The sequence below is a fragment of the Pterocles gutturalis genome, unplaced genomic scaffold, assembly GCF_000699245.1.
Source record: "Pterocles gutturalis isolate BGI_N339 unplaced genomic scaffold, ASM69924v1 scaffold46016, whole genome shotgun sequence".
Lineage (NCBI taxonomy): Eukaryota > Metazoa > Chordata > Aves > Pterocliformes > Pteroclidae > Pterocles > Pterocles gutturalis.
In genome coordinates, this window is record NW_010104709.1 from 21356 (window position 1) to 44571 (window position 23216).

General features: G+C 35.4%; 1 protein-coding gene across 1 annotated transcript in view; it reads right to left on the minus strand.

The window, feature by feature from the left end:
* The window catches only part of ZPBP (zona pellucida binding protein), a gene marked incomplete at its 5' end in the record, with an annotated part of 19947 nt that extends 864 nt beyond the window's left edge, over positions 1-19083 (minus strand). Inside the window, 6 exons of the mRNA XM_010087133.1 lie at positions 5077-5254; positions 6863-6939; positions 8224-8442; positions 10295-10438; positions 18304-18429; positions 19003-19083. Of these exons, the coding sequence (XP_010085435.1) occupies positions 5077-5254; positions 6863-6939; positions 8224-8442; positions 10295-10438; positions 18304-18429; positions 19003-19083 (825 nt within the window). The remainder of the gene's footprint in view (positions 1-5076; positions 5255-6862; positions 6940-8223; positions 8443-10294; positions 10439-18303; positions 18430-19002) is intronic.
* Between the last annotated feature and the right edge of the window lie 4133 nt (positions 19084-23216).

The following is a 23216-nucleotide window of genomic DNA, read 5'->3' on the forward strand; positions in this document are numbered from 1 at the left end:
AGGATTTTTAGTATTTGGTTTGGTTTATCTTTGTTTGTTGAGGCTGGCAGGATTCATTTGATCTCCAGTGGCTGTTACTAGCTTGCCTAGCATTTTTTGCCACTGCTGTTGACTGGAGAGGGTATTAGAGGACTTATGAAATGTAAGAGAGAAGGAGTCCTCTGCAGATGACATCAAAACTGTGCCTTTTTTCTACATGACTATAGGCAGACCAAGACAGCTGTATGGGAAAAAGAAAGCTTTACAAATACATGTAACTAAAGGCATTTTGCAGCCTTTCTGTCTGGAAAATCAATCTTCTTGTGTACCAGAGGAATAATTCTGTTCTTTTTATTGAAGATGATGAGCACATTTCTAGTAAATACTTCATAATTTTCAGTTTATTTAATTGGAGCAAGGTAGACTTTTCTTTCAAGGGGATAAAAAGTTCATTTCTCAGAAGTGACATCTGTTTGCTATCTAGCAGAAAGCATGAAAAGCAGAAAGGAATCTGAAGTAGGGACCTGTAGCTTATTTAGCCAGCTGCTGCAATGTTTCTTTAACTGGTAAATCTGTCTCAGTCCTTTCACTAATGGAAAACTCCTGTTGGTATAAGTTTGCTTTGAAAGTGTAATCATCCTAGCAAAATATTCTATCTTAACAGTGTATTTTACAACTTGCCATTTCACACCTCACAAACTGAAATGCACACAATATCTTAATTTGTTCTTGCATCCTATAAGCCAACTAGTATTTTGCACTCCTGATTTTTAGGACTGTTTCAATATTCTCTTGAATAAAAAGTATTTACTTTTGAACTTTCAAATTGCTATGTTTCAATAATATAATCAACATACTGTGAGAAAGAACTGAAGAAAACCAAATTAGAACAGACTTCGGTATCTAGTCTACTAAAAATACGACAGAAATTGAGTTCTGTAGAATAATAATACAGGACAAAAAATATTTCATAAAGATAGTACAGGATATGATATCAAACTCTCTCTCCAGAGGAGCCCTAAGAACCATATGACATTTTGTACTGTATTAATCTCACAGCTGCATCTAATAAAAAAACCCTAAAACAAACAAAAAAAATAGATTTATAAAAGCAGAAAAGTTTTTAGAAATTTTCATGGCATGAAGGTGACTCAGTTGCCTATGTTAAGTAAAATGTAATGATGGATCATACCTCATATAGCTGTTACCATAATATTTAACAACTTATCCTGGAATAATATGCTTTATTTAATATAAACCAGGGCTTTAAAAGCAGAAAACATTAAGATAAAATAATATGAAATAATTTCTAAGATATTTGTACTCATCAACTCTGTTTATTCAAGACTGCTTTACAGAGGAATTATTAATCAGCAGTAATTCTGTGTCTTTAAGTCGTTGCCTCTACAAAATCATTCAGTAATTGTTCTGCCTGAGGCTTCTCTGATACCTAATGAACAAAATTTTTGTATGTTTTGCCACCCATGTTTTCTGTCAAAAAGATTTCTCTAAAGATAGATACATCACACAGTGGCTTATCAAGTTAACATGTTTAATTAACTAATTCAGAAAGAGATTTAGACAAGAAAATGGGAGTAGAAGGTGAGACAATAGCTTTAATTTAGTACCATTTTAATATAAAAGCAGAGGGGGACAAACAAATGAGGATATAGTGTGATATAAAAGAACATGAGACTGAAGCACAGGGAAGAATATGAAAGCAAGTTCTAACACAAGAGATTCAGATTGGTAGATGATGCAGTAAGTGAAGGGGTTCTGCTTAGCACACAAATTGTGCAATGGCAGCGTGAGCTAAATGATGTATTGTTCACACAGCAGTGCACAACAGCATGGAGGAACGACAACTACTAGAACATGACATAAAACTAGATATTCTAAAAATAATAGAGAAAAGAGAACAGGTGTAACTGAACATCCAGCTGTTTTGCTGTCTGAGAAGTAAACATGGAGTCCGTTTGTTTATGAATCCGGCAGAGGATGTACATAGCTTTTTATTTCTCCATGTTCTTGGGCCTATTCATACCCTTTCCAATTCTGTCATATCCTTATCAAGACCCATAGACTAGAAAAAGCCGTACTCTTCAAACTTTAATGTACTTAAATTAGAATGTCTGAGTAACATAGTTGCCATGTTCCAAAATAGAACTGGCCCCTTAAGGGTAACACAGATGATAACCTGAGGTTTACAATGTATCAATGGTGATACCCTGTGACTGGTCCTAACCTATGACTGGTAAGAAATGTATTATGAATTTTTTGGAAAAGGAAAAAAAGAATCCAAGAAACCACAGAACAGCTGCTGAGACTTCTGTATACTATGTAAAGATTTCATTAACAAACAGTGAAACATATGCAGTTAAGTAGAAAGTAATACAATTTGATGTTGTTTTAAAATGAAGACAAATACGTAATTAATTTGAAAGCATCTGATATGGCAGCACATACAACTGTAATTAACTACAGAAGAGTACAAATAGAATGAAATTTTTTAAAAAAGAGTACTGGGTGATGTTTAAAAGGGAAATAAGAGTTGGAGAGAAATTGCTAAAGGGATTACTCATGACCTTGCTTTTACACAGATGTTACTGAATCTTTCCAGTAACAAGATTATCAGAAAAAGTCCTAATGAATTATGCTGACAACAGAACTGGGAGAAGCTGTCAATAAAGACAAGAATTAAACAGGCAGGAAGAAATAAAAGAATGAGAAAGGCCTGTATATTTGTTTGATTGAAGAGGACTGTGAGCATGATTAGTCACAATGAAAAGGGGAAGTGTGGTTCTGTTACATCAGAGGGGAGAGAGGATCTTGGGACCAAAAGAAAAGCACTAATGATGTAAAAAACACTGGTAAGAGCTCATCTGTAATACATATTAAATTCTAGTCACCCCTGTTCAATAAAAGTAAACTCAGAATAGGGCATGTGAGATCTAGGTTTGCTGAATGAAAACTCTTACAAAAGCAGATAGAAAGTAGTTGACTTGTTCTGATCATAACATAGGAGACAAAAAAAAAATCTACTTAAGCTAAAGGGCATTCTCCTCATCAGGGCAAATGCGTATGAACTTTCTGTGAATTGATTTAGATTGAAGGCTTCATCTTCTAACTACAAAACAAGAGTAGTTAAAGAAAGCAAAACTCCCAAATAGTTCTATGGACCTTAAAACTTTTTAAACTGGATTACAGGACCTGGTTCCTGCAACTACAAGGGAAACTACTGGATAACACAAGAAGCTGAACTCTGCTGTACTTCCATGGAAAAGTGTTTATCAAAATTTTTCTATAAGTGCATGTTTCATAAAAAGCTCCCCCACTAACAAAGATATAGGGAAAATGTTTTCTATATAAGTAACAGATCTAGGGATTATGGCGAATCACAACTAATTCTTTCATGTTAGCATGGCCTGAGAACTACTGCATGAAGTGTGAGGCATTGAAAACAAATGTAGAGAACCTATAGTGGACAGCAGTTAGGCTGAACAGAGGTCTTTCAAACATGACAAAAAACACTGAACTTTAGGTGGTTTAGTTCAATGAAGACAGTGTCAGAAAAAGAAGATGGTCAGAGTCTTTTAGAATATTCGAAAGCTATTGTAAAGATAGAGTTGACAGAATAGTTTCCAGATACACTGAGACAGAAGTAACAGGTATAAACTACATTGAGGGAAATTACATACATATCTTAGAAAAAAGCTTTCCAATGGTTAGGATGTAGAGTACTGAGTTAGGTTTCCTTGGGAGTCTATGTAGACTGTATTCTGAGGTTTTAAAGATTATGGTGGATACATCTGTCAGGAATACCTGAAGCTTATATCCTGCCTTGAGGTTGAATGATAAGCAGAGGACCCTTTCAGTTTTACTGCCTATGATAGGGTGGTTTGGATTCTGGGAGAGGAAATTAGTACTAAGAGGGCAACTAAGGAAAAGAGTATGTCTGAGCATGCTGACAGAATGGCATTCTCAACTGTGGGAAGTAGTAAGCAGTCAAGTTTCAGGGATGACTGTTTCAGATGCTGGGGTACCTCATATGTGAAAGCTTGCCCCTGTATCTGCCAAAGAGGTGTCTGTTATGATCCCAGCTGAAGAGGGATCGGCTTTTTGGGTTGACACTGATGTAAACCTATGTAGTGTTTCTGTCTAGTGCAGGAGGTAAAGGAGCATGACAGCTAAGAAAACAGTATTATTTTTTAACACTTATGTTAAACAGCCATCACAGCTAAGATGAAAGTTGTGTTTTGAACAAAAAAAAAATCCAAATTAGTTTAGAATGGAGTAAGATATTCTGGGGGGAAGCCCAGAACAAACCAAATCATCCTCAAGAAGACATGCTTTTTGAAACTTCATTTTCATGTACCCTTCCTTGAAATCATATGCAACAATATTCTGTATTACAATGAATGTAATAAATGTGATATTTTTATATATCCTTTCCAGATATCTGTCACTTTTTGCTGGAAGACATGGACCAAAAAATATAAGTTCCTTCTGATGAAGACAACAAATTAGAAAAAATGAGCAAACATGGAAACATTTCACATGTCCTGCATTTTCAGTGCTGTCTCTGTTTTCTTCCATACTCTCTTTCTTTTCAAAGTGTATTCCATTATGTAAACTGTCGTTCAGTATGTAATCCAGTGTTTTCTTTCACCGTTCCTAGGTCTGTAGGGAATTATCTCTGTCAAACTACATATTTATTCTCTACGTGTCTGTCATCCAACGTTCCCTTGAGACTTCAGGCTCAATATTTGGGAATCATATGAATAACCTTTTCTGGGCAAAATGGAATCTGGCCACCAGTCTACTCCTTAGCATCTGAGGAGGGTAACTATCATTTTTTTTTAAGATGGGGATTGACAAAAATAAACGTACCAGAATTCAGTGCCCCCCTTTCCTTATTTTCCAAATGGACCACAAATATTTAAAAATTCAACTTTATTTTGCAAAGCTATACAGTGTGATTATTTAATAATTTTAATATTTATTCTTTACTCAGATCTGGACTGTAACATTTAAGTTTGTAATAAACCATTGTAACAGTATTTAATATTTTGTACGATAAATGAATTTGTCGCTTACCACAACACTCTGGACAGTCTGGATGCATTACAGCATTGATTCCATACCCTGGATAGCAGCGATCTACCCATACCATTTGCAGAGTACCATCAATATAGTATATTTCAGGCAATGGTTCAGAACTTTTCCTGCTAACTTCCACTTGTTGCTTAAAAAATTTCTCTATCAGGTGTTTTGCCTAAATTGAAACAAGTATTTTTTCAGAATTTTTGATGGAAAGAGGTCAGAATAGAAGAAAAGACAAAAGAATGCGAGTATGAGTTAGGATTAAAATTTAAAGGATTTACCACTACATCTGATTGTAGCTGAATGAAAACAGGAGGACAATCTGATATTCTTGGATATATTGGTTTTAATTTAGATAAACCTTCATCACTTAGTGTCTTTGAAAGTGTTCAGGGTTATACAAATACAATTTTAAAAGATAATCCATGGCAATTTTACCTACATTAGACAGCCATAGCCCAACATGAATAGATTTGCAGCTTTCCCATCTACATAGGTACTATTATTCAGATCTACTTATATTTCAGACATACGTTTCCCATCTTTTATTAGCTATTTCTGTTCAATAAAAAGAAAATGTCAAAGGTCTCCCGAAGCCAAGTTAAATAAGGGAATTATTATGATATGTCAAATATAATAATGGAAGACACAAAATACACACTAGTACAATCCTAGATAGGAAAAACATTCCTTTCAGTCAGTGCAGAACCAGCAGCACAATCACAGAAATGTTAGGATACAAGGGAGCTCTATTCCCTCTCATCTGCCCCATCTCCCTAGCCAAAGGCAATGTTTATTTTTGAAGATCCTTTATTTTTTATTTCTCTGGACTTTTGGACCATTTCTAATGAAGTGTCTTCCACTGGAATATTAAATATTTTAAGTCATAGTAGTTAGCAATGTGACTGGCAAAAACATATACAATATGTAACTAAAAACAGACCCATTAGCAATCGGACAAAGTCTAACAGTAAAAAGTATCAATGCTTCATATCCAGACAGTGCTTCATTTGTATACAGGGATTAATTATATATATAAAGCTAAAAAGAAAAAGCAAAAAAAAACCCCTTTAATAGGCTTGCAAGGTTCAGTACACACACAAATTGGCAAAAACAAATTTATTCATGCTCTCTTAATATGATTCTCGTGCCTGTATGAAAAAGGTGAACCTTGATCATGAGCTTTCCCCACAAATCTAGGGTTTTTTTCAGTGGACGGCATGGAAGCTGCTTAATGAGCATGAAATTATTTTAGACTCCCTCACCCCTCCACTAGAATCCCAAAGCATGATTTGCATACCTTAGTATTTCTCCTGTACTCCCCTTCCTCTTTATCCTTTACGAACCTCTGAAATAACAGTTAACCTAGTAAGCAAGACTATGGCTTCTGGTTCTCTACTGTAAAAGCCAAACACCTGCCATCAGATAAAATTCTGCCAGATCAATAATAAAATCACTTTTTAGTGATGGAAAGGCACTCCCAGTGCACAACAGCATGTTTGATATTTATAAGATAGCACATGTTCAGAGTTTTCCAATTGTCTTCCTACTTTTCCTAATCATAATATACTTTTTTTTTTAATATAGACTGGTACCGTGATCTGCCTTATCCGTAATGGCAATAAAATATTAGCAATTCTAACTGATACGAATTTTATATCCACTCAAACTTGTATTTCGATTTATTCATTTACTAAACAAAGTATGTTTCATGTTTTATGTCATTATACATTATTGTGAGAGTAGCTTAGTTGCCTTTTTATTTCTCCATTTACTGTACCTTGTTTAGTCTATGAGATGCATCACAAGCACTTTGCTGACATTGTCTGTTGTGGTTTTTTCTGTTTAAGGAAGTAACTGTAACAAAACAAAATCTGTTTATAGAACAAAGTCAATAACATCAACATTTATTTTTTTGTTTACTGGTTTAAGATTTTAGTCAGTTCTGATGGAAGTATTTAGGATTTTTTACCATATTTCAGATTTCTAACTTGCAATGTTCTGAATGAATCACAGACCTTGTCCTCTTCTAGACGTTACACATCTATGTCTAATTTTCAGTATACTTAAATATTTTATGGGAGCTGTCATTTATTTGTAAACTCTAATGGCAAGGAGGTGTGTAATTCTGAACTCTTCCCAGATTTATAAATATCTGAATCCTTTCAAAAGAAATAAGCTACTCCCTCTCTAATTACCTGGCTGCTGTTGTGGTTTTATGAAGACTCAGGTTTCAGAACAGTCATCCAGGAACCCTAAAGGTTCAAGCTTCTGACTGTTTCTACAATAGACTCAAGTTTTCTCTCAAGAACAATCAATCAGGGCAATATATAGTACTTTCAAAGATTTTCCCTGCTCAGACACATCAGTTCCTGAGGTCTTCACTTATATATAAACATAAAACTCATTCATGTATAAACACACTCAAAGTTTTATAATTATTACAATACATAATCAGACTCTGTAAGAATCCTTAAATACCCCATAATTTGGTGACATCTTCCCAAGCCACCTAATGATTTGCTTTAAATCAAACCAACTCAGTATTTTCTGGCAGCTCAGTTTTACCCAGGTCTCCTTTTGTCTCCTTTTCTTAAAAAAAAAAAAAAAAAAAAAAGGAAAATTATGAAATTTCCCTTTTATTGTTGCTACTTAAAGAAGGAAAAGTACTGAGGTTCATCTCATTTACCATTAGTTTGTGAAAATCAGACATCCAGCCTTAGTCTGTCATTTGGAAGCTGTTTATAAAGACAAAGGTGCACCCATGGAGTGATTTGTACTCCTGTTGTAGGTGGCTAGATGAAGTTAATCTGGGGAGTTTCAGAATACACTGTAGTTGTCAGAATACACTTTCCAAGGGACATGATCGTGTTTTATGATACAAAATTAAAAACATATTTATATATCCACAGCTATAAAATGTTCTAAAGCTCTTCTAAAATAATGTAAAATATGCACTTTTGAGTAGATCAACTATCTTTTTGCTATTGACATGAATTTCACATGCAATACTTGGAAGCACTTTTACAACCAATAAATTTTATTATTAAACACTTGCAATACTTTCTGCATATAAGCAGTAAGTACTTTCCATTAAGTATAAAAAATTAAGCATTCTTTAAAAGCAAGGCTGTTTTTTACCTGAAAATGTAAAGAAGATTTCATTCTGTAGACCTCCTCTCTGCATTTTTACGTGATGGCATTCTGCCTTGATTAATCTAACCTCACAAGAAAGTTCAACAACGAGTTTGCTTAGAATCTGAAGCAATGCTTTCTCAAAAGTAGTATTATGAGAACTGTTGCAGGGGGCTGCATGATACTGGGCTGTAAACTCATAGTAATGCTTGGGATCAGAATAAGCTGCAGGAAAAAATGTGGAAGATAATGAGGAACATATATGAAGTAAAAAGAAGTAGTTTGTGTATTTGAAAATAAAATTAACAATTTCAATCCTTAATTTATAACCAAAACCTATTTTGCACCCCCAGAGAATTTTTAATGATAAAATAGTGTATGCTGGACCAGCTGGAAACACTTGAAGAGATTTTTTACAAGTCGATATTCTTATTTATGTCCATAGGTAACCCTTACTCTGTATTACTGGAATTTTGAAAAATTTTTAAACAGGATATTACAGTAAAGGGATCATGAATATGAACGCTAAGGGTAAAAAGTGTACAAAATACCCTTTAGTATGTGGCATATTTCATTTCACACATTATGGCCAGTTATAGTAGAATGTTACATATTTTTTAGTCAACTATCACAATAGTATTCTAAAGGCCTTAAGAACTGAATCCTCTTCCCCAGAGATCAATAGAAGATGCAACTAAAGATGAACAGGAATTCCCTCTGTGAGCAGAAGTAACTGAAAAAGCTTCCGTATAGGTATGAAATTTACTTTTTATGGATGGATCAGCTATTTCACCTTTACTGCGAAGCTAAACGCACATCTGGGCATCTTTTACAAAGAAGCCAATGTACCATAAAATGTGTGTTTCTAGTTATTTCATGATAACCACTCTACTTAGCCAAAGCTGAAGATCAACAGAGCACAATGTTAAATAGAAAACAGGAGCAAAAGAATGAAGAACAGGGGTAATGGTGTGAATATAACCACAGAAATGAGAAGGGGGCAGCAGGGAAGAAAGAACAAAGGAACAGAAAACAAACCAGATGAAAGAAGTAGAACATCCAAAATATGGTACCCAATTAAGACAGCTCATTAGATCCTCTACCTAGCTTTGGCCTCCCCCATTTCCCTTCCCTTGCTGATGCATATTCCAGATTTTTTTGTATATATGTATGAACCTTGAATTTTGTATGCTAACATTCAGATTGGATCCTTATTGAAGAATATAAGTCTGTGTTCCTGAAAACTGTAACCTTTTCCATCAAAACTGTTTTAAAGAAACTTTTTCCTTTCCAGTTCTGTCACACAGGCGAGCTGCTAAAAGTCACGGTTATTCTGTTGCGAAGGCTACTGTGCCAAAGTAAAATTAATTTACATCAGAGGTTAATTTAGGTTATTGTGCTCTACCATGTTTCTAAATGAGCAGTGGTACGCATTTTAAATTCAAGATCAGACATAGTTCCAAGGAGCTCTTGACTTCATCTCCACAAGAATAAAATATCCTTTAAAGAATAAAAGGAGAGCTAGTAATGAATAAATGATGTTGCCTTTACAATCTTTCACTTTATCAAAGACTTTTTACCAACGGACAGAAGGAAATATAATCAGAACCTGAAAAAGAATAAGCTACAAATATTACATCATTAAATGCTACATACTTAAAAAACACAATTAGGTAATAATTAAGGCATTAAGGTGTGAAATAAATCCATATGGCTGTGCAAAAACTAATCTCATAAAGAATAATTCAGTTTAAAATTATACTATTTTAATGTTATTAAGGATCACTGCCTATTCAGTTTGTTACATTACATTACGTTTTATGTTTCTTTTTTAAAAATAACTGTATTCATGAGTTTCTCAGTCAGACACTGAGGTTCATTTAAGACTCTGTAAATGACATTAAGTGAACTGCCTGGTAGTAGCTAATATTAAAAACAATTTCCCAGAGAACCATACTGTCTTTATCTCTCTGAATTAAATACTAAATAAGCCTATTTATTTAAAAATAGCAACACATATTTTAAAAAATAAAACTTTTTCAAGGCAACAACACACTTACCTGGATTGATAACTTACCATAAATCAGATACTTTATTAAGAGGTTTTTATGAGGTTGCATTGCTGTTAACTTATAAACAATGGAGCAAGTGTAAACTCCACTCAGGTTGAAGTGTCTCAATATTAAAGTTCCTGTTGGTGATATTTTCACACTGCTATTTTCTAGTAAACACAATAATGAAATAAATTTAGTGGTCATCATGAGAAAATGCAGAAAGTAAGGGTCAAAATGGTTATTTACTGTTAAGCTGTGCACAAAATAACAATGTTATGGATTCAGCTGAAGGCACAGGACTCAGAACTGAAGCTGATTGGGTGTCACTCCGTTCAGCATTACACAAATATGCCTTACTGCTACTGTGTTTTTAAGTATTTGTTCACAAAGCTGTCCTAGGAACCTGTTTTTATTTTATCTCAGACATCTGTTTTCTCACCAATAACCACTTCCAAGGGCAAAAAATTCCCAGAAAAAAAGGACAAAGTGGACAAGCAGTTTGTTTTTATACTGCTATATAGTCAAACTGACTACCAACCTTTCATTCTTCAGGCACTGCCTCATGAATTACCTGCTGGGCATGTTTAACATGAAGTAAACTTCGAAGTAGGAAAGACGGGAAGTTCAAGTTAAACAAGTATCGTATAACATACCTTCCAAAAAATTATATGTATATGCCAAAATGAGAATCATGTATTTTAAGATTGCAAAATAATCCTTCTGTGTGGAAAGATATGTATTGTTATGGTGGCCAAAATCTTAACTCCTTAGTTCAAGGCAGAGAGGAAGTAGGATCCTACTTCAAAAGACAAATCATGAGCATGGCTCTTTAACTAGGCTTTTAAAGAGCAAGAAAAGCACTGCTTAAGGTCAGATTTGGGCATAGATAATGAGCCATACAGTTGTTCCATGTAGCCTGCATGTGGGTTACATGATGACAGTTGATGAGTCCTTTCCTGACTTGAAAAGTCTTCAGGCAGTAGCAATATACATATGGGTTTCTCAGATAGTAATATGCAGCCCATCTTGCTGACAGCTGTCAAAGAAAACCTTGGGAACCACTAGAGTAGAGTTGATTATAATAGACTTCAAGGTAAAATCCTCACTTTGATAAAATACTTTGAGATTGGATTTTTGTTTCCGTTTTCAGAGACCAAAATAAAGTTTTTAACATCCTAAATAATTTAGACCTTTTATGTAGATGATGGAAGCTTAGACAATTAGTGTGGTGCAAAAGCAGCATATTTTTAGATTGAAAAAATCAGTGCTTAGGACATGAGATTTATACTACACACATTTTAGGGCTTTTACTTCAGTCCAGTCCTAATCTGGTTTTACAGATTAAGCACGCATTATTTCTCGAAGCAAACCTTTCCAATTAGCTTCATCCAAAAGGAATCCAGTTTATGCACTCAAAGACCAAAATATGATCCAAACAAAATGGGGTAAGTGGGTACAATCAAGCAACTCACTTCAAAGCCACCCTCCTATTCAAACTCACATGTCACTGTAGATGCATGCTAATTTTCCTGGTATGTGACTGTCCTGGGTCCAGCTGGGATAGGGTTAATTCTTCACAGAAGCTGGGAGTTGGGCATAGCCGGATATTCCATACCATGCTGACGTCATGCCCGGGATATAAGGGGAAGCTAGCCGGGAGAGGGGTCTCTTTTGTGAAGCTCGTGGTGGTGAGATTTTCATTGTATCAGTGTTTCCATTGTACTCTATATCTTGTCTTATTGTTATATTCTCCTTTCTTCGGTTTTCCTCGTGTGGTATTATTAAAAATCTGTCGTTATCTCAACTCACGAAGTTTCACTTTTTCTTATCCCTCCCCATTTTACCGGGAGGGGAGTGGGGGGGGGGAGGCGGTGTTGCGACCACGTCGTGGTGGTGGTCCTGACACCAAGACAGTGACTTTAAGAAAGATGGTGGGAAAAAAATAGCCTGATTGAAGCTCATCTTTTTTACATACTTGGCAGAAGGGTGTAGGACAACTTTATTCCTCAAGAAGCCATCTAAGCTTTTAGTTAACTTAATTTTGTCATATATATCACTGTGTATAAAAAAAAAAAAAAAAAAAAAAAAATTCAAGCGCTGGTAAAAAAGAGTACTATTGAAAAGTGCAAATTGTTCAACAAGAGTGGCTTGGATTTCCATATCAGCCTAGACTCTCACATTAATGGCACACTGTCTTTCATTTTTTGGATGATGAAGAGGTTTTTAATCTGAGGTACTACTCAGGGTGCTAAATCTATAAACTAGGATGTCATTTGCTACTGTATGCTGGAATGGCTCTCAGATTAATATTGTCAGAAAAACAGCGTAGATTTAAGAACCACACTTCTGACCTTTGGCATATGCAACAGCCCTGCGTGGGCCGAAAGCAACAGCACTGTTAGGTGACTGGATAGCTGGAACACCTTCAAGATATATCACAGACAGCTTCACTATACTTACAAAATGCATTACTGAACTACAAAGATAAGAAGTCAGCAAAAGACAAAGCTTGGAAAACCAGTGAAGAGATTTGGTCACACATTTTGAAAGCACGTCAGTAGAAAGGGAAAAGTGTTCTTCTGATGGATTGAGTCACTGACTGGATTTTATCCTACTTTGAACAAGGAATGCTTCATGTACCAGAAAAGCTCAGAATTTTTACACAGTAAACATTAATTATTTTAATGGTATGTCTGTGTATAAAGAAACTCCTTTTGGATTATGAAATCAAAAGCCTGTTATGTTGGGTTTTTTTCCCCCCTACTGTTATAAAAGAAACCACACTTAAAATGCCTCGCTCCATGGGATTATCTGGAAGAATACTGCCTACTCAGATGAGTTTGGGTTCACAAAACAGACTGTTAGCTTTAAAATAAAATATTAAAAGTGATGAAGCTATCCACCCTTTCCTTAAATCTAATACTTTCTCCATGTTGCTTCTCTGCAGCAGGTTTACTAAGACATGTGAGCAGGTTTTCACATCACATTTTTTTTATGTAAATTACATTATATGATTTAATATGCCTCTGTTACACTAGAGGCATTTCACATGTATGATGGACAAAAAGCAATGTGATCAAGTTCAGAGGTTCTCTGGAGTCAGTGAACTGGCGTGATTTACGGCAGGAGTTCTTTTTTAATTCATGCTGAGAGGAAGCTAGACCATTTTCCAGGATCCTCAGGAATTAGAAGGATGCAAAACAGAGCTATTCCTATGAGAATTATGTTACAGAGACTAAATCCATTAACTTTCCATACCCTTGTATAATTATATTTAAAACTACATGTTCCTATATTTCAGTTTCTCTGTTTACTAAACTTAAAACCAATAGATTGATTCTCCTTCCAGTTTGTTCAGTGCAAAAAATAAAGTTACTCCCAATCCTCCCACCTCATCTCTTATTCAGACCAGTTTTACAGTAGAGCAACTGCTGTATTTTGAAATTATACATAAAGAGCAAAAGTAAATTATAGCTGAATTAGGCCAATGGGCTTTTTAGAAACAGTATTTTTCAGACATTTGGAAACAGCTATTCATCCAGATCATAAATTCTAATCTTCAGATTAAACTACTACTTGATATACCAATAGTAGGCTTTAGAATAGCTGAGGTTTAGCCTGTAGTTGAGAGGCTGAATGCAGGTATTTAATTTATCAGTTGCTTTGTTTCACAAAACTATAGTACACACTTTTTTTCAGTTCTGTGAAAGGATAATCACAATCCTCTGAAACAAATATTCCTTCTATGCATAGATTAGGCAGCAGTATGTATGAAAAGCAGTAACTTTCCTGTAAATCCAAATTCCTAGGTTCATTTTCATCAAACTAGAACAGGCCTATTCCAATGTTTGCATTCAGAAATAAAGATCGAAATGCTTTATCTTTTCTGTTCTATTTAGCTGTTCAGAACACCATCAAAAATGCAGTTTTATGCAGTAAAACCTTAAGATCCACAACATAAGAAGCAATTATTTTAAAGTTTTTTTCCTCTACTTAAAGTATATTTTGAAAAACTCTTACTCTCAGCAAGCCCAATGGCTGTTCAAAAACTTCAAAGTATAATTTCCAGACCTTAGTATAAAAGAGTCACTAAGCTAAGTGAAGAAAAATGACTTGCTAATTTTAAAGTTGTAATGATTTTAAATTACATTTTGTGCAGTATTTAATTTTTTCATTACTCTTTCAACTGCACATAAGTGGACTGGAACTATCTGTGAACAAAGCTGCTTATTCAAAAAACAGAAGTCTTTTTTAAAAGCTACAGAAAGAAAAGTGTTTACTGCTCTTTGTGAGCTTTTACTGTAGTCATGATGTTTGATGAATATGGCTAGGCAGATCTTTGGGGCACAAAACACCTTCTTAAGGTTGTGTGTCAAGGGCTGGTGTGCTTGAAAGACCATCTGATTTTTCTAACGATGACAGATGATACAATGAAAGATAGGCTCTCTTCCTACAGATTTTATGCTTAAATAATTGCATTTATTTTGAAACATTCCAAGAAGCAGTATTTTGTTAGAATTCCTAAAACTCAATTCACAATTCTACATTTCCACTAAAAATATTCTTTTTCTTCCCACAACCATACTGAAAAAGTAAGAAATAACGTATCAAGCAAGGTTTATGAATCCTAATTTCCCACAGTTATGGAGAATCGTTGTGACAGACATTAGAAGACTAAACAGTCACACCAGATAATTTCTACCACTTAGAGGAGACTACACTCATTCTAAAACAAGGCCAAGTGATCAGATTCTTTTACACAGCAACCATTTAACGAGCTAGAAGCTTTAAATAGCTTTTCATCTGTTTAAACTTTATTTCCTCTGAGTCAAAAAAAAAAAAAAAAAAGAATGTGACAACAGCCCTAAAAGACTAAGAGTCATCTTTGTGGTATTTACCCAAAATTGTGGTGGCTGAAGCTGAAGTCCTCTCATTACTACATTTAAAAAAAAAAATTTCTAAAACCTCTCTCATCCCTATAGAAGGATATGTCAGGAAAACACAAGTTTTCTTCTCTCACTCTCACTGAAATGTTTTTTGCCCACCTCCTGATGATTCTAGTACACCTGAAGTTCCCACTGAGCCAAGAACCCCTGCCACCATAGCATTTTTTGCTAGTGAACCAAGGTTGACACAGCAACTTGGGATACTACTGAAGGAATCTGCCCAAAGAGATTTAAACCTGTCAAGTGGAAGAAGTCTGAGGTCTCCATGGTTTTCTGTTCTACACTTGGAACTGCAGTTTGAGTAAACAGAAGCCAGAGGGGTGAAACAGGCAATTTTTCTTAATTGTGAATCAGGACGTTGTCTGATCAGATTAAGCTCAGTACTTGAACACATAACAATATACCCACTGCTGTGTCTGTCATGCATCACAGACTGGGCATCAAAATGTATCCGTTGCAATGCAGGAGACACAGCTAACCAGAATATATCCACCCCAAAGGAGATCAGCAGTTTCCTGTAAAATGACATAACCCACAGGCTTAAGTATAAACAAAATCACCCATACTACTTTTGAGGCAAAGAATGCCAAAAATTCTTTCTGAGGGCAAAGTCTGTTATCAGATTCAGAGCAAAAACACAGTGTAGTGTTAGATATCATATAAATGTGAAATGCTCTACTGTGAATGCTGGCATGTAGAGGATTAAGAATGAAGAATCACGATGGTGTAAATGATATTTCGGATTGTGTATCAGGAAAATATAAGACCAAGGACAGAGTTCTGATAGCCACTAGTATAGACTAAGAGGAAAGCAAACAGGATTTGGAAACACTGCCATTGTGAAAGGATGAATGGATCATAACCTAAATTGTAAACCAAAATAAGAGATTAAACAGGTTTATAAATTCATCACAATGCTTATAGTTCTTTTTAAAAATTAAATGACACTAAAGAATGAGACATACACAGAAGGAGATAAAAAAACAGAACTGGGGTTCCCTGCTCAGACTTGGAAAGATACTGCTGATGAGCCAGTCATGATATCTAAGCAATCCTTATTATGTGAGAAAAATAACATATGTACAAATAGCCCAACATACTCCACACAGAAACAGTAATTTGGAGTTCTCTTGCCATACTAGCATATTAGGACAATTATTTCAATAGAGGTATCTTTCTGAAAAAGAATGCTTAAATTCTCCATAAGCAGATTAACCAGAAGTTGGAACTGGCAAAGGATGTGAAGGGCCAACAGAAACATATGCAATAGAGGAAGAGCAATAAAAATGCTGGCTTAAGGCTGAATGGGGATGAATGACCTAGTGACAAATGACATGGAAAACACTGATGTACACAACAATGCTTTTTTCACTCATTCCTAGCAAGGGCTGCTTTCCAGCTCTACCCCAGGCTCTACCAGAGTTTAGGGGATATGCTACAGGGAGAAAGAAGTGTGGTGTTAAAGACTTAGTTAAGCAAGTTGGACATATACAAGTTTATAGACCAGAATGAGATACGTCTGAGGATGCTGAGGGAGCTGACTGATTAATGACTTATCTATTTTGATGGTGATGAGGTCCTAATGACCAGAAAGCCTAAAAATATACATACATAGTACATATAGGGAAGGAAGAAGACCTAGAGAATCACAGGTCAGCCATCCTCACCTCAGGCCCTGCAAAGATGATAGAACTGTTGGAAGTCATTTCCAGATACATGAATGACAAGACAGGGACTGAGAACAGGCAGCATCACTTTGCCATTGGGAAATCATGGCTGACCAGCCTGAGTGTCTTCTGGAATTAAATGACTGCCTCAGAGTGATGGGAAAGCAGTAGATGTCATATACACTGAAAGCCTTTAGCCAGGATTTCACTATGGTCCTCCATCACATCCTTGTAGACCAACTATGGACATATGGACTAGATAAGTGGAACACAAGATGGATGAAAAACTGCATCATCATTTTGAAGACTGGTCTACCTAGCAGCCAGTTATGAAGAGCTTTCCTGAGGGTTGATAAAAGCTTAACAGAACTAAACTAACCGGAACTGCTTAACATCCTTACCAGCAGCCTACACCACAGGACTGAATGCCTTCTTGTCCAATATGCAAAAGACATCAAATTGACAAGGGGGCTGATACACTACAGGACATTGCTGCCATTCAGTGGGACCTTGCATGACTAGAGAGACAGTCTGCCAGAAACCTCATGACATCCAACAGTGATAAATGTAAAGTCCTGCACCTGAGACAGAATAAGAGCAGCAATGTATGCAGATGGGGACCAGATGACTTGAGGGCAGCCCTGTAAAAATGTGGGAATCCTGGTGGATTTTAAACTGAACACGAATCAGAAACACTTGCAGTAGTGAAGGTTAACTGCATACTGGACTGCATTAGCAACGGTATCCATCACGTCAAAAGAAGTGATTATTCTCTCCCTACTCAACACTCACTTGGGCGCTCTGGAATACTGTGTCCAGTTTTGACTCCTCAGTATAAGACAGATACTAACAAATTGGAGCAAGTTAACAAGAATACTTCTGAGATTATTAGGGAGTTGGAGCGTAGGACAACAGGCAGAGGAAACTGGCATTTTTACTCTAGAGAAGTCCAAGGAGAGAATTACAGTCCTTCACTACCTAAGGGGAGATACAGTGAAGAGTAACCCATACTTTTTAAGAGGTGTGCCACAAAAGGATAAGCAGCAACAATGACAAGTTGCAACAAGGGAAATTATGATTAAAAAAAAAAAAAAAAAAACACAAAAAAACAGGTTGCACAGAAAAGACAGGAAATCCTCAAGGACAGAGATTCCCCAAACCCAAGTGGTCAAGGCCCTGAGCAACTTCATATCTGAAGGTAGCCTGTCATTGACGAGGCAGTTGGGCGAGATCACACTGCCCACCATCCTATTATTCTATCATTGCAGAACACTCCCAGCTGTCTCTCAGTGCAGCAAAAAACATCATCCTCAGTCTCTGTTGCATCCAACATGCCCTGCTGCATCCAGTGTTCTATAGAGATGGCACCATTCTTTACAGAGAGGATGCGGGGGGACATATAAGAAAATAAATCCTTACTTGAAGAAAGATGACCACCTGGTCCATTCCACTGGAATACTGGATCAATCAGTTCCAAGTTTCGAAGATGATTTGTAATACATAAAATACGTGGACTGTTGTGATTCAGCTTGGCATAAACTTTGACTGAAAAAAAAATTATCATTAGCATCAAGTATTTATCAATGTTATCCTAACAGTGAGCTACATAAATGTATATAAAAGCCAGAAACATGCATTTAGAGAAAAAGCAACATGAGTAAATATATGGCAATGGAAACACACAGGTATTTAATTTAATTTTCAGACTTCCCAATAGTTGTTTCATTTAATGAGAAAATAAACTTATAATATTGTATTCTGGAGTTAGATGGATTTAACTTTGAAAGCAATTAATTCTTAACTCTTCTTAGAATTTTTGTTGTAGAATATAACATGAACTTCAAGTCTCAGGTTCTGTATACAAAACATGTAAGATGAAGTCAGAATACCTACAGTGCCAGAAAAAAGTGTTTTGGAGCAAGAGTCCTGCGGCCAGGTGAAAGAGTATACAGAATGTTGTTATTTTTATAGCAATTACAGAATATTATTATAATTAATTAAACTGCTTAAAACCATTTAAAACAATTCAACAACAAGGGATATGATAAAGAACAGCCTTTCCTTGGTAAAAACAGTATTTTCACTACAATTTGTTACATCATGTATAAAGAAAAATACCTGGAAATATGACAGATCCCACTATTTTTAAGCTACTGTGTCTGGGCACTGCACTTCTTAAAAATCTCTTTGAGGCCTGAACTGTTAAAAGATAAAACAATGGCATTAATACAACTTTTTAAGTGATCTGAAAAAGCAAACAGCATACTTCAGGTTAATCTACACCCTTTAATAGACTTGTTCTTCAATAGATATTAATACTTGCCTCATGCCTTCTACAACACACAACTCTCATTAAGGCAACAAAAAACGATGACAAAGGCCTGCTATAGAAAAAGCATCCTTATTCTATACAGCACATTGAAACTGTTTAGATTTAGTTTTAAATATATCCATGCTTTACAAAAGAACTGACACATTTTAAAATAGGACTGTCCAAAATGAGGATAAAATTTAGCTGCGTTCTTATGATATCCTCAGTCGGGATGTCAATCAATTTGTACACTGACCATTTATGAAGTAATAAGCTTGGGTTCTATCATGATTGTAATTTTCTTAACTTCCCCATGAAATGAAATAAAAGTTTATTTTATGGCTATTTGAATTAGCATTTATTCTATTTTAAACAGAAATTAAAAACAGGTTCATAAAGATTGCAAAGCTTTGCAAGACATAGAAGGCTTCTGAAAGAAAACTGAAGAATCCTTCAGGTGGAAATTCAAGTACGAGTCAGATCTGAGTTTCTTTTACAGATTTTCCAGAGATACAGAACCGAAGCCAGCAGAAAGACAGTGGCTATTACACCTCTCAGCATTTTGTGTTCTTTGTCTCCACCTCCTGCTTGGAAAGAACGTGGGCTACTGGCAGTTAAGGTATGCTTGGGATTTCTAATTCTTTCAGGGAATCTGGGAAAGAAAGTAAATAACAAAGGCATAGAAAGCCTTGAGTACAAAAGAAAACAATAGAATACTGAATGTATTTTCAGTAGGAATTATTTTATGAAGATGGGAGAAATAATTATGCAGAACCAGATCAGTGCTTGTTGCTAACTTAGGTTCAATAGTCAAAAACTGAAAGCAACAATACATACTCTAGTATAAACTGGTTATAGATTAAGGCATGTGTTAGAGGCAATGAGAGAGACGGGGTCTAGTGCCAGCTTTGTTTTTGATTTATCTTGATTTAAGTAATAATGGGAAATAATAAATTCAAAAATGAGATAATCATAACAGTAGCCTCATATATGATGGATTTCTGTGATTAACTGTTTAATTTACTTCGCAGTATCTCTTCACTATGTACCACTTCCACACCTTCATTTGAGGAGAAAAATTTTTCAAATAACTTAATTTTCCCCAAAGACCTCCTAGAAGGATTGGAGGGGTTTTACTGAAAAACAAAAAGGATTAAAATTTACTCACTGGAATATTTATGTTAAGTCTTTTAGAATTCTGTTGCACTGGCAGGAACAAAACCAATTTTTCAATAAAATTCAGCTCCCAAAAGAACATGATTGGATTCTCTACTGACAAAAATCAGCATATGCTTTGATTTTAAGAAAAGCACACTAATTTATAGCGAATTATAAATCCTACCTGAAAACTAGCCTGTTTTAAAATTCCTTCTGCCACCATTATCTGTCCACATGATCCATATTTTATGAACTGTCAAGTTGATTTATGTATTATAATTGGAAAGGAAGAACATAATCCAAATAACCAAAACCAAATAAATAAATGAGAGAAAACCTAAAAACAACCATCTTATACAGAAATTAAAGTATTACAAGTTTATGAAAAGGCAATTGAACAAATGCATCTAGAAAAGTTAAGCGTTGCAAACTGACAAGGTATGAGCAGTTACACATAACTTCATGTGATGTTCAGCTCTACTTAATCAATGCAGAAGGAAAGTAATATTTTTTACAATAATAATTTAAACCCAAAGATGGAGCTCTTGAACTGTTTAAGAGAACTAGAAAAAGTGGAAGCACTATAGTTACTGAAATGAGATAATGTAAAACTTCTGGAATAACTTTTTTTGTATCTTCAGTGACACTGCATGCTAGATTTTGAAAAAATCATCTTAAGTGCTCTTTCATGGCTATACACGTTTCATTTGCAAAGCAGCCATTTCAGTCAGTAAATGCTTCTGTCTGAATACATACTCTGCCTTGCTTTCTGCACTGCCTTTTAAGTTTTTTTCAAGCCTTTTTTCAGGTTTCCTACTTGAATTCCTTTGCTCTCCTCCTAATCACCTGGAATTTAAATGGCCCTTCCCGCAGCAGTCTCTACAACAAAGGATCTTCCCATGCTCACTCTCTATTTTAAGAGTGCACGTGAGCAGGTTAAAAATATGCTTTTCATAGAAAAAGGTATCAAGAGGTCATTAAATCACAGAAAGAGCAAAGAAAAACCAATAAAGGACAAGGGAAGTGCTTAAAGTGCATTTTAAAGTTATTAAACATATTATTCCATCCCTTCAATTTGAACTTGCACTTAACAAGCAGTATAAAAAGCTAAGTTTCACTCATTTGTCAGAAAAAATAAATTGGATTTCTGAATTAATCCCCAAATAAAGTTTTTTAAGCAGCCCAATGCACTGGAAATACATAGGGTCTGATTTCTCATTATCTTGCACTTCTTACAGGTAATTAATACAAGGTGTGAGCAACAGTTTATTTTGCAGAAGAACACAGATGAAGGAAAATAGCTTTACATCACTGTCAGACACATGGAAGTTTGGGGTAATTCACTTCCCCAGTCCTAGGTGACTCGAATTTCCCAGCGGCCTGAAGAGCCGTTCTCAAAGACTGGAATTCAAGGGTGTGTTTGCCATGCGAAGCATCTATGTTACTTGAGGATTCACTGGGCAACTTTAGAATCTCATGGAGTTGAATTCAACAGCTTTACTACTAATTTACACCACTGAAACAGGCCAAAGATCCTACAGAGAATTAAATTTAAGTGTAAAACACTAACACCCTGTTTGATGCATTTAAGATCTACTTGGCAGATGTACGAATTCTACCCAAACACTGAGAGCAATTGAGCTCATGTATTTCTAAGGGGTTCTGCCTATAGGGGGAAAAGTCTCAATTCCAGATCAGCAGCAGCAGGTGGACTGTACCGGCACACATAAACCCTCCTGCTCCTCCCTGATCCAAGGGAGTTACAACAGGGCCAGGTAAAGAGGGGTCCCTTCCCACTTCCTCCCCAAAGGAGGAACCTGGGTCGGTTAGTACTGACCAAATAAGCAGTCATTCCTATGCCCATCAAGTTGAAAGGGAACACTATTCACCAACTTGAAGTTTCACATCAAGTGTATTCTACTAGGTCACAGAAGATTTTATTCTGGATCTTTTAGTCTTAAAATGAACATTACAGTTGCAAAGTTAATCATCTTCAAAATAATTCATCAGAAAACTAAATTTGGTCTGAAAACTGCAGTGGCAGGACTAAGAGTTTAAAATGAACCCTAAATAATTAAACAATCAATTTATTAATAATGTTCAATTGGCATAGTTTCAATTTGTTTCTTTAGAAATGAAAATTCTATGAAGCCATAGGAAAAGATCCATTTAAGTTATGGTAATTCCTAAAAGTTTTTTCAAAGCAATTATGTTTTGAGATAATTTTTGTAAAGAGATTTCTGCTCCAAAAGAGTTATAAATGGCAATGCTACTTAGTTATTTTTTCTCAATCATGCTAATAGTCAAGTATTTTCAATATCCAAGTATTTTAATTACAGCTGTCATTTCTATGCTCTCTGTTGAGGGCAAGTGCTGTGCAGAAGCATTAACATTTCTACTACTAGTCCTATGAAAGTCGTATAGAAGAAACTAAACATCAGTTTCTAATATCTCAGTTAAGTTTAACCCTTTCAAAAAAAAAAAAAAGCCTGCAACATATCAACTATATTTTTCATGTAGGCCTTCATATTTCCTTTGACAATTACACCAATGCGTTTTGTAAATTAAGTTACAAAGGACTCTTTTTTTCCTTATCGTGCAGCAAGCTAAACTGGTTATCTTTTCAGTAAGATGGAAACTCCCTTCAGATGGCTCGGCAAAGTCAAATGCAGTTAAGACATTTGAAGAAACCTGTTCCATATTGCCCTCAAAGAGTTTTAAGTATTCACTAAAGGAAGAACACATAGGCCAAAATGGTCAGCGTTAGCAAACAAAAAGCAGAACCAAATAAAAGTCTTTAAAAGGAAAAGGGTTCATATTCTTTATACCATCTAAACTCAGACTATGTAACTAACACTCCGGC